Source organism: Coffea arabica, chromosome 5c (genome assembly GCF_036785885.1).
Source record: "Coffea arabica cultivar ET-39 chromosome 5c, Coffea Arabica ET-39 HiFi, whole genome shotgun sequence".
NCBI classification, from domain to species: Eukaryota; Viridiplantae; Streptophyta; class Magnoliopsida; order Gentianales; family Rubiaceae; genus Coffea; species Coffea arabica.
This window is the reverse complement of record NC_092319.1, coordinates 6,157,861-6,173,097: the sequence shown is the minus strand read 5'-3', so window position 1 is coordinate 6,173,097 and position 15,237 is coordinate 6,157,861. Positions and strand designations below refer to the sequence as shown.

Here is a 15,237-nt window from a genome sequence, read left to right as displayed (position 1 = left end):
AAACTCTTCGAAATAAGGATGAATCTAGTAACACATTGCGCATCTAGAGTCCCTGCTCCAGTACTGGAATTGACTCGAAATTACTTTTGTTGGAAACTAAGATTATCATTATTATTATTGTGTAGGATCGATAATCTGTCAATTTTTGGTGCCGTTGCCGGGGACTGGCGTTAGTTAATTTGTTTCTTTTTAAGTTCATTTTCATTTTAATTTTCTTGTATTTTTCTAATTTATGCCTTGTTCTTCTCGTACAGGCAAATTAATTTTTTGATCGCGAAGTAGAGAAGACTGCGCATAGAACAAAGAAAGAGACCAGACAGCTAAGAGATGAGCAATCTAGTGTTGCATCTCAGAGACTTGAGCCAAAAGTTGAATTAATAAGTTCGCTTGGTGATACTTTAAGTGACTCGGATCGAGAAATTAATATGGCTAATGCACGAATATTAAGAGAGTTGACTGCTTCTAATTAAAATCAGCAGCCCCTTATGCATTACTTTTCCGAATTTAAATGACAACACCCCATTTGAGTTAAAATCTGGTCTAATTTATCTTTTACCATCTTTTTAGGATTTACCAGGTGAGGAGCCTCATAAGCACTTCCAAGAGTTTGATGTTGTTTGTAACAGTATGAAACCCCCAAGAATTACCGAAAAATAGATAAAAATGAGGGCATTCCCCTTTTCTCTCAAGAACTTAGCAAAAGATTGGTTGTACTACCTACCTCCAGGTAGTATCACCACTTGGGAGCAGTTGACGAAAAAATTCTTGAAAAAATATTTTCCTGCTTTCCGAACTGCGAGTCTGAGGAAGGAGATATGCGGTTTCAAACAACACCTAGAAGAGTCGCTCTATGACTACTGGGAAAGATTCAAGAAATTATGCATCAAGTGTCCTCAACACCAAATAAGCGAGCAATTGCTTATCTAGTATTTTTACGAGGGATTATTTTTCAGAGACAGGAGCATTATTAATGCTGTAAGTGGAAGGACATTGGCGAATAAAATTCCTTGAGAAGCATAGGAGTTGATTGATGGAATGGTCGAGAACTCACAATAATTCGGTACAAGAGAGGATGTCCCGATACACAGAGTGAATGAAGTAGAGAAATCCGCTATCCAACAACAGTTGGTTGAGTTAACATCCTTTGTTAGGCAATTGACTGTGAGAAATGCACCACAAGCCAATGTGTGTGGGATTTGTATTGCCATGAGTCATTTTACAGAGATTTGCCCAATGATTCGAGAAGAGAATACGGAAAGGGTGCGAAACAAGTAAATATGGCTGGTCATACGCCCACGTCAAAAAAGTCATATGACCCGTACTCGAACTTGTATAATCCGGATTGGAGAGATCACCCTAACTTTAGTTATGGAGAAAATAGGCAATCAAATTTTGCACCGAATAAACAGTAAGGGTATCAACAACAATACCAACCTCGGCAGCTATTACCTCCTCCAAGCTCAGGCCTGTCTTTAGAAGAAATGATGAAACAATTAATTACTAGTCAACAAAAGACAGAATATAACTTGCAAAATCAAATGGGACAGATGCAAGCAATGTAAAGTCATATGAATCAGATGGCAGTAGCAATCAATCGCCTGGAATCCCAAGTTCATGAAAAATTGTCGTCTCAACCTGAACTGAATTCGAAGAACATAAATGCAATGACCCTAAGGAGCAGAAAGGAAATTCAAGGATCCGAACTCGTGATTCCAAATGACAGGGATGAAAAAATGATTGAGAAAGAGTTTGAAGAGGATGACAGAAACAGCAAAGATCCAGTAGTACTCCCTGATCCAATCATTGAAGTTAAAACTAATCCACCTCTCTTTCCTAATAGGTTGGAGAAATCGAAGAAGTAGGACAAGGAGAAAGAAATTTTGGAGGTATTCTGCAAGGTAGAGATCAACATTCCCCTGTTAGATGCAATCAAACAAGTGCCCAACTATATGAAATTTTTGAAGGATTTGTGCATCAACTGAAGAAGGGTGAGGGGAAACGAAAGAGTTATTATAGGGGAAAACGTGTTAGCGATTCTACAGAGGAAACTCCCACAAAAGTGCGGGAATTCAAGTATGTTTACGATCTCTTGTAGGATAGGTAATGTTTTGATTAGAAATACCACACTGGACTTAGAAGTATCGATCAATGTAATGCCTAAATCTATCTATACTTCTCTGAACCTAAGTCCGTTAAAAGAAACTGGAATAATAATTCAATTAATTGACCGAACAAATGCATACTCTGATGGATTGGTCGAGAATGTGTTGGTTAAAATTAATGAATTGATATTCCCAAATAATTTTTATATACTTGACATGGATGATGATCATTCCTCCAACCCCTTACCTTTGCTGTTAGGTAGACCCTTTTTAGCACAACCCAGACTAAAATTGATGTCAATAAGGGAACCTTGTCTATGGAATTCGATGAAAAAATTGTTCATTTCAATATTTTTGAAACTATGAAATACCCTTCAAACTCTAACTTTAGTTTTATTTTTTCTGTGAGTGCTATTGACCCTGTGGTGCAAGAAGTGTTTGAAATTGTTGGCAGGGATGAGTTGGAAGTTATTTTAACCAAGCACCTTGAGTTGGAAACAACTTCGGAGGTAGAGTTGAATGAAGAGTTGAAGTGTACGATTAGGGCGTTGCAATCACTGCCAATCACGATGACATAGTTTGAACTCGCACCTATTTTTATACCCGCACCTCACGAAAGGATACTATCGTCTGTGGTGCTGGCACCTGTGTTAGAATTGAAATCTCTACCAAAATATTTGAAATATGCATATTTGAGCGAGTAGGAAAGACTCCCGGTGATTATCTCAGCGGAACTGTCGGAAATACAAGAGGACAAGTTGATTCTAATTCTTAGAGAGCATAAGAAAACGATAGAATGGACCATCGCGGAATTAAGGGAATCAGCCCCTCTATCTATATATACCGAATAAAACTTGAAAAAGATGCCAAACCTATACAGCAAGCTCAAAGGAGACTCAATCCCCTCATGACAGAAGTGGTGAAAAAAAAGATATTGAAGTCATTAAATGTGGGAATTACTTACACAATATCAGATAGTCCATGTGTGAGCCCAATACGGGTAGTTTTAAAAAAATCAGGAGTGACAGTGGAGGCCAACCAGAAAGATGAACTCGTACCCGTACGCAAACCCATCGGATGGCGACAGTGTGTCGACTACCAAAAATTAAATGCTATCACAAAAAAGGACTATTTTTTTCTTCTTTTTATTGACCAAATGATTGAGCGACTAGATTGTCGAACTTACTATTGTTTTTTTGAATGGATTTTCAGGGTATTTTCAAATTGCAATCGTATCGAAAGATCAGGAGAAGACCACCTTCACGTGCTCGTTTGGAACCTTTGCATATAGACGGATGCCATTCGGGTTGTGTAACGCTCCTGCGACATTCCAAAGATGTATGGTGAGCATTTTTTCAGAATATGTTGAGAAAATTATTGAGGTTTTCATGGACGACATTAATGTATATGGTCATAGTTTCGATAATTGTCTAAATAACCTGAAATTGATCTTGTTAAGATGTATAGAAACTAATTTCGTGCTTAACTGGAAAAATATCATTTTATGGTTGAGTATGGGATAGTTCTAAGTCATGTAGTGTCCTCTAAGGATATTGAAATTGATCAAACTAAAATAGACATTATATCTGCTTTAGCTTACCTCGCGGGTGTGTGGGAGGTGCGCTATTTTCTTGAACATGCAGGTTTTTACCGAAAGTTCATTAAGAATTTCTCGAAAGTTGGAGCTCCTCTATTCAAGCTCTTGCAAAAAGATACGGCCTTCGAGTTCGATTCCAGGTGTGAGAGAGCATTCAACAAGTTGAAAGAGTTGTTATTGACATCGCCACCGATCATCCAACCTCTTGGCTGGAATCTCCCATTTGAAATTATATGCGATGACAATGACCATGCAGTAGGAGTTGTGTTAGGGCAAAGAGTAGGAAAAATAGGTTACGCAATCTACTATGCATCTCGAGTCTTGAATGGAATTCAACTGAATTATTCAACTACTAAAAAAGAGCTTCTAACAGTTATTGTTGCTCTAGAAAAATTCAGGCCACATTTATTAGGTGTTAAAGTTATTGTATTTTCTAATCATGCAGCGTTAAGGTACCTGATAATCAAGAAAGATGCGAAATTGAGGATCATAAAGTGGATATTGCTCCTGCAAGAATTCGACTTAGAAATAAGGGATAAAAGATACTCAGAGAATTTGGTAACTGACCATTTAAGTCGCATATCAGTTGGAGAGGAAAATGTGCCATTGAAGGATACCTTTCTTGATGAACAACTGTTCTCTCTAAATTCTAAAGTGCCTTGGTATGTTGATTTAGTTAACTACTTAGTAACTATTAATTTACCTGTAGGTTGGCCTAAAATGAAGAGGGACAAGTTGAAGAGCGATGCCAAATACTTTATATGGGATGATCCTTACTTGTGGAAGAGGTGTGCTGACCAAGTAATGAGAAGATGCGTAAGTGAAGCTGAATTTAAGTCAATTTTAACTTTTTGTCATATTTTTACCTGTGGAGGTCATTTTGGACCGAAACGAATTGCGCATAAGGTATTGGAGGATGGGTTTTACTGGCTTTCATTGTTTAAAGATGCATATTTATTTTGTAAATTCTATGATCGATGTCAAAGGATAGGTAATATAACCCGTAGAGACCATATGTCCTAAGTTCCGATGATTTTTGTAGAAATTTTTGATATTTGGGGTATAGATTTTATGGGACATTTTTCTACATCGTTTGGTTTTGCATATATATTATTGGCAGTTGATTATGTTTCCAAATGGGTAGAGGTTAAAGTCGCTCGAACTAATGATTCGAAAGTGGTTACAAATTTTATTAAGTCCAATATTTTTGTGTGTTTTGGAATGCCGAGAGCCATTGTTAGTGACAGGAGGATGCACTTCTGCAATAAGATCATAGCTGCACTATTTCGAAGGTATGGTGTACTCTACAAGGTCTCGACATCGTATCATCCTCAAACCAATGGTCAAGCGGAGATCTCAAATATGGAGATTAAGTCGATACTAGAGAAAATGGTTCGCCCAGATAAGAAGAATTAAAGTCAAAGGTTGAAAGATGCACTTTAACCCTATCGGACGGCGTATAAGACTCCTATAGGAATGTCACCCTATAAATTGGTATTCGAGAAGCCATGTCACCTTTCAGTAGAGTTCGAGTACAAGGCCTTTTGGGTAATTAAACAGTATAATATGAATTTAGAGAAGGCTAGTGCCTATTGAAAGTTAGACTTGCAAGAATTGGAGAAGATCCAAAACGAAGCATATGAGAACGCAGTAATTTATAAGGAGAGGAGTAAAACATTCTTTGACCACCAAATCTATAGAACGACCTTTGAAGAGGGTCAGAAGGTTCTCCTACACCAATTCAAGCTTAAACAGTTTCCAGGTAAACTGCGTTCCCAATGGATTGGTGATTTTATTGTTACTTATGTCTTTCACTATGGTGCAGTAGAAATCCAGAGTACTAAGACCGCCAAAAAATTTGTGGCGAATGAACATCGTCTCAAATACTATTACGAGGGCTTTCCAAGTGGAGAAATGGAGATGATACATTTCAACACCTCGAATTGCTCCAATTGACGTCACCTAGCCATGCCTAGCCAAAGACATTAAAGAAAGACGCTTATTGAGAGGCAACCCAATTTCTTTTAGTTGTTTGTTCAGTTTTATTTGATAATTTCAATACATTTTCTTAGAGTTTTTCCAGATTTGTGATTTAATTTTTCATTTTTAATGATTAGTAGGTATCCCCCTGACATGACTTGGGCGCGTGGTAACATGCAATTCCCAAGTGATTCATCGGAAAGGGTTCCACCCTCATGACGTGCCTGCGTCAACCAGGCGTGTGGTAACTTTTAATTCAACGATTCTTCATCAGAAGGGCTCTTGCCATAATGACGCGCCCGTGCCACCCGAGCGCGTGATAATGAACAATTCACAAAATCTACACCAGAAGAGTTCTCACTCTCATGACGCGCCCGCGTCAACAAGGCGCATGATAATGAGCAATTCAACTAGTCATCATCAGAAGGGTTTCCACTCTCATGACGTGCCTGAGTCAACAAGACACGCGATAACTATCAAATCTTAACTCTTTCGTCAGAAGGTTTCTTGCCTTCTTGACGTGCCCACATCATGTTTGGAGGGAAATATATATATTTAAATAATTTTAAAAAAAATTTCAATTTTTGTTTAATCTCAAAATTTGAATTTCAAACTTCAATTTTAATAATAATAAAAAAAAATTCGATTAATTTAGGTTTCAAGTTTCAAAACTTCATTTTGAATTTTAAACCAATTCAAATAAAAAAAATAAAAAAGAGGAGAACTGCAACCTATTTTCTTTTTCTTCTTCCTGCTCTTTCTTTCTTTCTTCCTTTGTTTTTCTTTCCTTCTTATCTCTTGTTTCCCTTTTTCCCCTTCAGCCGCAACCTCAAGTCCGCCGCCTCTACTTCCACCATCGCCGCCAGCCACCACTGACGCGCACCACCATCCTCTCCCTCGCCGCGCGCCGCCACCCCTTTTTCTCTCACCCTCACGTGTCTCTCTCTCTGTCGCCCAACGCGTGCATCGCTGCTTTCCCCACCACAATGCCGCCCTCTGCTGCGTGTCTCCCTCATCACGTGTGCCGCCCGCCGCAGCAACGTGCTGCCCAACTTTCTCTTCTCATCTCGCTTGACGTTCGACGCTGCCTCTCGGGTTTTCCGTAGCCTAGCCGCCACTCCCATCATCACGCTCCACCTACTGCCGCCAGCCACCGCAGCTGTGCGCCAACTTCAGCTTGCTTTCTCCGCCTGTCTTGCTCACCATCATTGCCGTCGTCACTGTCGCCGCGGCGTCTCTCCGACAACCCACTACTCCCCTCGTCACACATCACTTCGTGTAGTCGTCAGTGTAGAGGTACCCTTCAATTCTTTCCCTTGCACTGATTGTTTGGAGCATCGATTGCTGAGATTTATTTTTGAAAGCAATTGAGAATCCTGTGGCTACATTACTAGTTGGCTGAATTGAGTTGCATTGTTTGGGGATTCCCTGATATTGTAGTTGCATTTAATTGTTCAATTGAGGGACAACAATGCCTATTAGGTTGAATGCGACATTGTTAGTTGCTTTCATTGAATTCAAGTGAATTTTTTGGGAGTACTCTGCCTGTTGATTTCAATTGCTAATTTCATTAGAGCATTTGTTGAGATTTTAGGCTGCATAGAATTTACATTTCACTGACAAATTAGGAGACACTGGTGACCATTGATTTGCTTGTTGACTTCACTGGAGGCTGTTGATTTGATATTTATTTGCATTAACTGGTTCCTATATTTGTTAGATATTTTGTCTCTTGTTGACTGGGTTGACTGCTAGAGACAATGGCGAGGCCAAAGTCCACTTCTAAGTCTAGAGCCTCTCAACCTCAGCCTATTCCATCCCAACCCACCATTCCTGTGAATGAACCTACCCACCAACTTTCTTCCTCAGGTGTACAAACACATTTAGGTAGGGGTAGGGGCGTTCATATGGCTACATCCTCACTTTGGGGCCATTTAAACTTCACTAGGATTGCCGATCAGCAGTGATATGATAAAGTATTGTGAGCGGCGTATCATTCCTTGCAAATATTGTGACAAAATTACTATGATGGCACTAGGTATAAGGGAAGAGGTTGAGCGGATGTTTACCGCTATTGGTTGGAGACCTTATCTTGATATCTTTTGTCCTGCTTTTGTCAAACTAGTTCGCGAGTTTTACTCCACTTTTGAGTTCGACTTACCTACGGGGTATACTATAGATACCCCAAACATGATTCACTTCTGCTTTATGGGTCAAAAGTTTAATTTCTCTATCACTCAATTTAATTTGGCTTTTGGATTCATTACTCGGGAGTATGCTGAGACTAGAGAGTACACTGAGAGTGCTTGTGATTACATAGAGCCATTTTTCTCTCACTACCCCGATATTTGGAAGGACATGTCTGTCGACGGGGACCGTTATGACCCCTCTCGATCCAGGAGTTCTTACATTAAGGATCCAAGCGCCCGTTTTGTTCAGCAATTCTTGGCTTATAATTACTCGGGTCACAAGGATAGCTCGGGTATACTTTCTTGACCCGAGTTCTTCTTCATCTGGTGTATGAAGAATAATATCAAGGTGAATTTGGGTTATTGGATGGCATCACAATTCAAGACCGTTTTAGCCAAAAAGAACAAATCCCTGATATTCGAGTCGTATACCACATACCTGGCAATCCAGTTGGGGGTTCTTAATCTGCATGACCACGATCTCCATTTGGCTTTTGACATGGAGTTTGTGAATGAGATCTGTCTTGAGAAAATGGGAGTTGTAGAGTGAGACGATGATACGATTTGGTTTATGCTCCCAGGACCCATTCGGGCACAAAGTCGATGCCTTTTTACACGAGTAGGGTCCTCTTCAACTCTTAAATCGGCCAATGACACTGCCGGACCCTCTTCTTCTGTGCCTCCTCCGCCGATGGCCTCTAATGCTGAGTAGCGCCACTTACAAGCATAGGTTCACCACATAGATGAGCGAGTGACGAACATTGCCAATCAAGTGGTTCAGATGTCTCAGAACCTAGCCGCCTACTTTCATCATATTGGTTTCACTCCACCGTTCGAACCTATCTCTTAGTCACTCGAGAGGGAAGTTTCATTGTTCTATTTGCTCTTTTTGCTATATTACCTCCATTGAGGACAATGTCGGATTTAGGTATAGGGGGAGAGCTGTGGTGTAACTAGTATTTTTAGTTGCTAGTTTTTAGACGTTTTTCCTTTATTTCTTGTTATTTGTTCTGTTCTTCTTTTATTTTTTTTTTCATTTTTATTAGTGATCAGCACTTCTGTGACTACCAAGGATTGATGATGGTTGTTGACTCTAATTTTGCTATTATCAAGTTTTAGTAATAAAAGTGTATCAAGTTAATTCGGTTAAGTCCAAAAGTATCTCTTTGGTGAATATCGATGATTTTGTGCCTCTTATAATTTTTAGTTAACTTTTCTAGGCATAGGGAATAACTGGTTGGCATTTTTATGTGAGTTGGTCCAATTATTAACTTTAGTTCTCCATGTTTGAAGAAATGAGGCTAGGTGCTGCTATTTTATGTGATAGTTTGAGTTATTTTATTGCTTGGCTGTGATTAAAAGTTGGCTGTACTTTGCTAGTTATTATTACCGAGTAACCGAGGATCTTCACCAAAAGTGTCGATTCTCGTGTCAAAAAGTAGTAATACCTATAAGTACGTGGTCTTATAGCGATAGGAGTTGAATAACCAGCTTCCTTCATCTAACAAATATTGGAGTTCACGTCAAAAGAGTCTAATGGCTAGAAACTAAGTCTATTATTACTATTGAAAAGAAAAAAAAGAGAGAAATAGAAAAGCGTGATAAAAAGGTGTAAAAGTTGTATAGATATGTGCTTAAAGTCAGTTTGCCGATCTATGGATTTAATGTTGAGCTTTTGGTTAATAGTTGGACCATTTGCTGTTAAATATTGATTGACCATTCCTTTTTCTTAGAATAGTTAGCCATGAATTGGAAGAGTCTGCAGTTTAGAAGCTAATTGAGGTGATGTTTCTTGGATTTTGACCATTAATGCTTGATATATGCTTTTCTTGGTATCTTAGCAATAAGGTAGATGAAGTGATACCCATTATCAGGAATTGGTTTGTTGCTCTCATGCTTGAGGACAAGCATGGCCTAGGTGTAGGGGGAATTGATATAACGCATTTTTGTTATATATTTTATAATTAATTCCCTCGCATTATTCTGTCAAATATGCGTTAATTGACGGATTCTACTGACTTTTGGAAATTTGTATTTATTATAAGGAGTGGAACAAAATACCATAAAACGGTGCCAATTTGACGGTAGTTAGCAGAAGAGTTTGAGTGGTAACAGGAGACACGAGACCAATTGAAGACAAAATTGAAGATTGTTTCCTTATCTGATAATTGAAGTACGGCGGAGTAGTAGCAGTAGGACTCTTTCCTTTTATTGGCTCTTGGTAGCCGTATAGGAAGAGGAATTAGGGAGGAAAAATAGCCGTCAGTCTTGACTCTTTTTCGGCTATTGACTTTTTCATCTTTTGGTGGCTATTGGTTCCATCGTAGGTGGGAACCAAGTAGAGACAATTAGTCTTTTTTTTTGACTTGGTAGTTCTTTTCGTTATTATCATTCTTATTCCATCGTTTCTTCCTTCCAATTGAGGACAATGTATGTCGTAACTGTTTCTACAAATTTGCTTGAGATTGTTACCCCATAGATGAACTAAGGCTATACTTCTAGTCAAGGAACAACAGAAGATTTGGTTCGATTTAAATTTTGAGATCTAACTGATTTTAGTGTTCCTATTATTTCCTGGTATTTGTATATTTCCTATTTTATTTTCTTATGGTTGTTGTATTATTCAATTGTCTCGGGTCCGAATGTTAGATTAATTCAATAACCTAGAGCCAATTAGAATAATTAAATCCGTAATTATTAGATTGTTCTAAATTAGTGGCAACTGGGATAATCGGGGTTATGTCAGGAAAATATATGGGCTAATTTGTAAACAACCCTCGTGGCGTATTGTTTAGTTAGAACAGGGTTTCTCTAAATCTTAAAGCAATTGTGAAATTTAATTCTACGGTCGTACCTAGGATTATTTTGCAATTAGGACAATAGCTAATGGTTGTACTTTAACTATCAATAATTACGGAGAAATTGAAGGTCATCGCTCGTTTGACAATTATAACTTGTTTATCAGTTTATATGTGGAGTCATTCTTGCATCGATGATCAATGAGGTGAACCATTTCCGAAGTTGCTTTTGACTAGAGTTTGTCCAATACTGTTTGAAATTTTGTAGTTTGTCATTTAATTTTTATTTAATTACAATATTTGATTAGCATAGCTTATTGTTAATTCCACTAAAATCCTCCCATAACTTGAACTTTAGTAGAAACAAATTACTCTCAATCCCTGCAGATTCGACCCTACTTGCCATATATACAAATTAACAAGTTCTCGTGAATAAATTCTAGTATATCGGATCTAGTAACCTATTGCACATCCAAAGTCCCTGCTCCAGTACTGGAATTGACTTGAAACTACTTTTGTTGGCAACTAGGATTATCATTATTATTATTGTGTAGGATCGACAACCTGTCATAACTGTAAGCTTTATTCTATCCAGTCCTTGTTCCTTCTTAGCTGATTGCATCACTGCATCCCACCATCTCTGTATGTTACTTTGCGGCTCAGTTATCCCTTCCCAACTCACAGGAGCTATCTTCCACACCATTTGAGCCTTTGGACAAAAAAAGCAAATGTGTTCAATGGTCTCAGTATCCTCACCACAGCAACTACACAGGCTACTTCCTTTCCCTATTCTCTTATAGATGGCTTCATTTACTAGCAAGCTATTCTGCAGGCATCTCCATAAAAAATGTTTCAGCTTCATCTTAAGGTTAAGGCTCCATAGTCTTTTCCACACAATGTGTTTCCTAACTTCCCAACTGGTTTCTGAGCCAGGTTCCAACCTTCGACTCTGAGATGCATCTTCCAATTTTGCTGCAGCATATCCAGACTTCATTGTATACATACTAGATTTGCTATGTTTCCAATAAAGTCTGTCATTTCTTCTATATAAGCTGAGAGGAATACTAGTTATGTACTCCACATCTTGTGCACTAAACCATTTCTGCAAGCAAAGCAGTCTTCCGTTTCCTCCCTCTATCAATTCATTAACAAAACATAATTGGCAATGATCATGCCTTGTTGTTGTTACTCTTCCATTTTTTGAGCCAGGTATCCATCTATCCTGCCAGATCTTTATTATTCTTCCATCTCCCACTCTCTCCTATAGTCCCTTCTGTAAAAGCTCCCCTCCCTTGTGAATGCTTTTCCAACACCAAGATGCAGAATTGTGAGGTTCCTTCTCTAGCCACTCTTCCTCTTTCATATACTTAGCTTTCAGTACCCTGCTTACTAACAAATTTGGAGTTGTAATTACTCTCCAAATTTGTTTTGCAAGCAGAGCTAAATTAAAAGCTTCCAGGTCTCTGAATCCCAATCCCACTTTCCCTTTTACTTCTGATAACTTACCCCATTTAACCCAATGCATCTTGTTTTCCTTATCCCCATCCGCTCACTAGAATCTGGCAATTCTAGCACTTATCTCCTTACACAAACTTTTGGGTAGCTTAAAGCATGACATAATATATGTTGGCATTGCCATGAATACTGATTTGATCAAAACCTGTTTTCCCCCTTGACTGAGTGTTTTTTGTTTCCACCCTTGCATCTTACTGTTTATTTTGCTTTTTAGATATCCAAACGCCTGATTCTTTGCCCTCCTTATAGTCATTAGTAAGCCTAGATATTTTTCACTGTGTGCCTCCCTCATGCTATCCAATGCTTCGCTGATCACCACTCTTGTCTGGTTGGGAGTGTTTCTGCTGAAGAACATTGCAGATTTGTCAAAATTGATTACTTGTCCTAATGCTTGTCCATATTGCTGGAGGATCTCCTTCACCTTCAGTGCTTCCTGCTTACTTGCTTTGTAGCACAATAGAGAATCATCTGCAAAGGACAGCTGAGAAACCATAGGGCTATCTTTATAGATTTTAATGCCAGTTAATGCATTTCCTTCCACAGTTTTCTTGATTAAGTTAGATAGCCCTTCAATACAGATGATAAACAAATAAGGAGATAAAAGATCTCCTTGCCGTATTCCTCTGGTAGGCCTTATATATATCCCACCTTTTGACCATTCAGATTAAAGGAATATGAGACTGTGGAAATACAAGCCATGATCCAATGAACAAAAGTATGACAGAATCCCATGTGCATCATAAGTCTCCCTAAAAATTTTCATTCCACCCTATCATAGGTTTTAGACATGTCTAACTTTAATGTTATGAAGCCTACTTTATCTGTCCTCTTATTTTTCAGAAAATGCAAAATTTCATGAGCAATAATAACATTATCCAAAATTTGCCTCCCCGGGACTAATGCAGTGCTTTAGAACTTGTTTCAATCTATTAGCCAGTATTTTTGAAATGATTTTATACAGCACTGTACACAAGATAATGGGTCTGAAATTAGTCAAAAACACTAGATTGTCAACTTTTGGGATCAGGAATATGATGGTTTCATTAACAGTTCTAATTAAATTACCAGTATGAAAGAAACTGCTAATGGCATTGACAACATCATCTTTAATAATGTTCCAGTAGTTTTGAAAGAATAATGGAGATATACCATCTACTCCTGGGGCTTTGTTAGGGAACACAGAAAAAAGTGCTTGCTTAATTTTAGCCTCATTCACCTGTTTAATCAACTGCTCATTCATTAGATTGGAAATAGTGCGAGGTATTCCTATAGCACTTCATCAAATTCCTTAGGATCTGTAGAAGTAAAAAGTTCCCTATAGTGTTGGCACAATTCTTCTTCAATTTCCTGGTCACTTCTACACTAGTCCCCATTCAGGTTTTGTAGCATGCTAATCCTGTTTCTTTTCCTTTTTGTCATTACACTTATATGGAAAAATGTTGTATTCTTGTCCCTCTCTTTAAGCCATCTACTTCTTGACTTCTGACTCCAAAACAGCTCCTCATCCTTGTAAGTTTTACTTAGTTGCCTTTTCAAGGATGCAATATCTCCACTGTTGCATGGATCACCTTCCTCTCTTGCTACTTTCAACTTCTCCTTTATCTCTTGGATCTTTACTTTTGTATTAGCTTTCACTCTTTTGTTCCATTCAATCAGGACTAATCTGCACTTCTTTATCCTTTTGACCACTCTGAACATTCTTGACCTATGTTGTTCCACTCCCCATGCTCTTTTTATTACTGTATCCGATTCTTTATCCTTGGCCCATCTTTGATCAAAGTAGAACCTTCTCTTCACTTTCCTTTTTTGTGGATTTGTGTTAAGTATTAGAAGGCAGTGGTCAGATGCTTCCATCTCAACATGTTCACAAGTTGCTTTTTCAAATTTCTGCACCCAACATACACTTCCCAAGCATCTGTCCAATCTCTCCCTTATTTCTCCCTCCCTTTCCCAAGTACTACTCCATGTCTATGGTACCCCCCACAGATCCTATATCCACAAGCTCATTCCCTATAATGAAGTTATTGAAATGCCTAAAGCTTCCCTCTAGTCTCTCTCTCCCTCCCTATTTTCCTCATTGGAACAAATATCATTAAAATCCCTCACTAACACCCATGTCTCACCCTAACCCCTTTTTCCTCTATAACCTTCCACTGTTGTTTTCTAATACTTTCCTTAGTACTTGCATAGATTCCTATCAGCCACCAGTGGCTATTATTCGTCTGATCTAACAACCTCGCTTTAATATACCAGTCAGTACCATTCACTTCCTACAGACACACATCATCATTCCAAGATAGGGTTAGTCCCCCTGCTCTCCCCTTTGAGCTCATCACAAAGCAGGTTTCAAATATAATTCTTTTTTGTACCTATTTCATGAATTTTTCTTGGTTTTTTGTTTCACTCAAAAATACTATGCTAGGAGAGTGGAGGTTTAAAACCTCCTTCAGTTGGGGAATTGTCAAGGGGCCTCCCGCACCTCGACAATCCCACACCACAACCTTCATTGAAAAGGTGGAGGCATTTCGAGGCTAGCCTCCAATTCCCCTATATGATAACCAATAGACTTGTCCACTTTCATTACCTTATTCTTAGGAGCTTCTATTAGATCCTCTTCTATTAGGTCCAGACCTTGCTGGGATTCTAGCATTTTTCTCTTTTCTCCTTGCCCCCCAACGTTTTCTCTGTCTATAATGTCTCTCAATAGGGTTCTACTGGTTCTTAAACTCTTTCTGCATTGCTTCTTATCTCTTTCTTGCTGCTACTGGCTAATGTTTGAGGTTTATTAGCCACAATTTTCATGTGCTTGAAGTGCTATACTTCCCTTATCAGTCATGTCTGTCAGTTCTTTGTCTGGACTTTCTTTTATAACCATGTCTTTTGTGTGATGGTCCTCCATTCTGCTCATTTCTTGTCCTAGTTCTACAGTTACATTCCTAATCTCTATTTTTTCCCTGTCCACTCTACAATTTTCCTCCTCACATTCTCCTTCAATTTTTCGCCCTTTTTCACCTCCTTCTCCTAATTATTGTTTTTTCTCAAAATCTCTCTACATT

The 15,237-nt window shown here is 38.6% G+C and overlaps 1 protein-coding gene and 1 non-coding gene across 2 annotated transcripts; both read right to left on the bottom strand.

Moving 5' to 3' along the window:
- Window positions 1-798: 798 nt before the first annotated feature.
- On the bottom strand, window positions 799-905 carry LOC113691226 (small nucleolar RNA R71). The gene has a single exon (XR_003448635.1). It is a non-coding gene; the product is annotated as a small nucleolar RNA R71 (small nucleolar RNA).
- A 6,043-nt stretch (window positions 906-6,948) lies between these two features.
- LOC140007175 (uncharacterized) lies at window positions 6,949-14,831 on the bottom strand. The gene is made up of 8 exons (XM_072049863.1): window positions 14,766-14,831; window positions 13,604-14,068; window positions 13,247-13,397; window positions 12,377-12,748; window positions 11,231-11,800; window positions 8,484-8,572; window positions 8,308-8,391; window positions 6,949-7,107 (listed from the first exon to the last, which is right to left on the bottom strand). The coding sequence occupies exons 1-8, from the start codon at window positions 14,829-14,831 to the stop codon at window positions 6,949-6,951; spliced, it is 1,956 nt and encodes a 651-aa protein (XP_071905964.1).
- Between the last annotated feature and the right edge of the window lie 406 nt (window positions 14,832-15,237).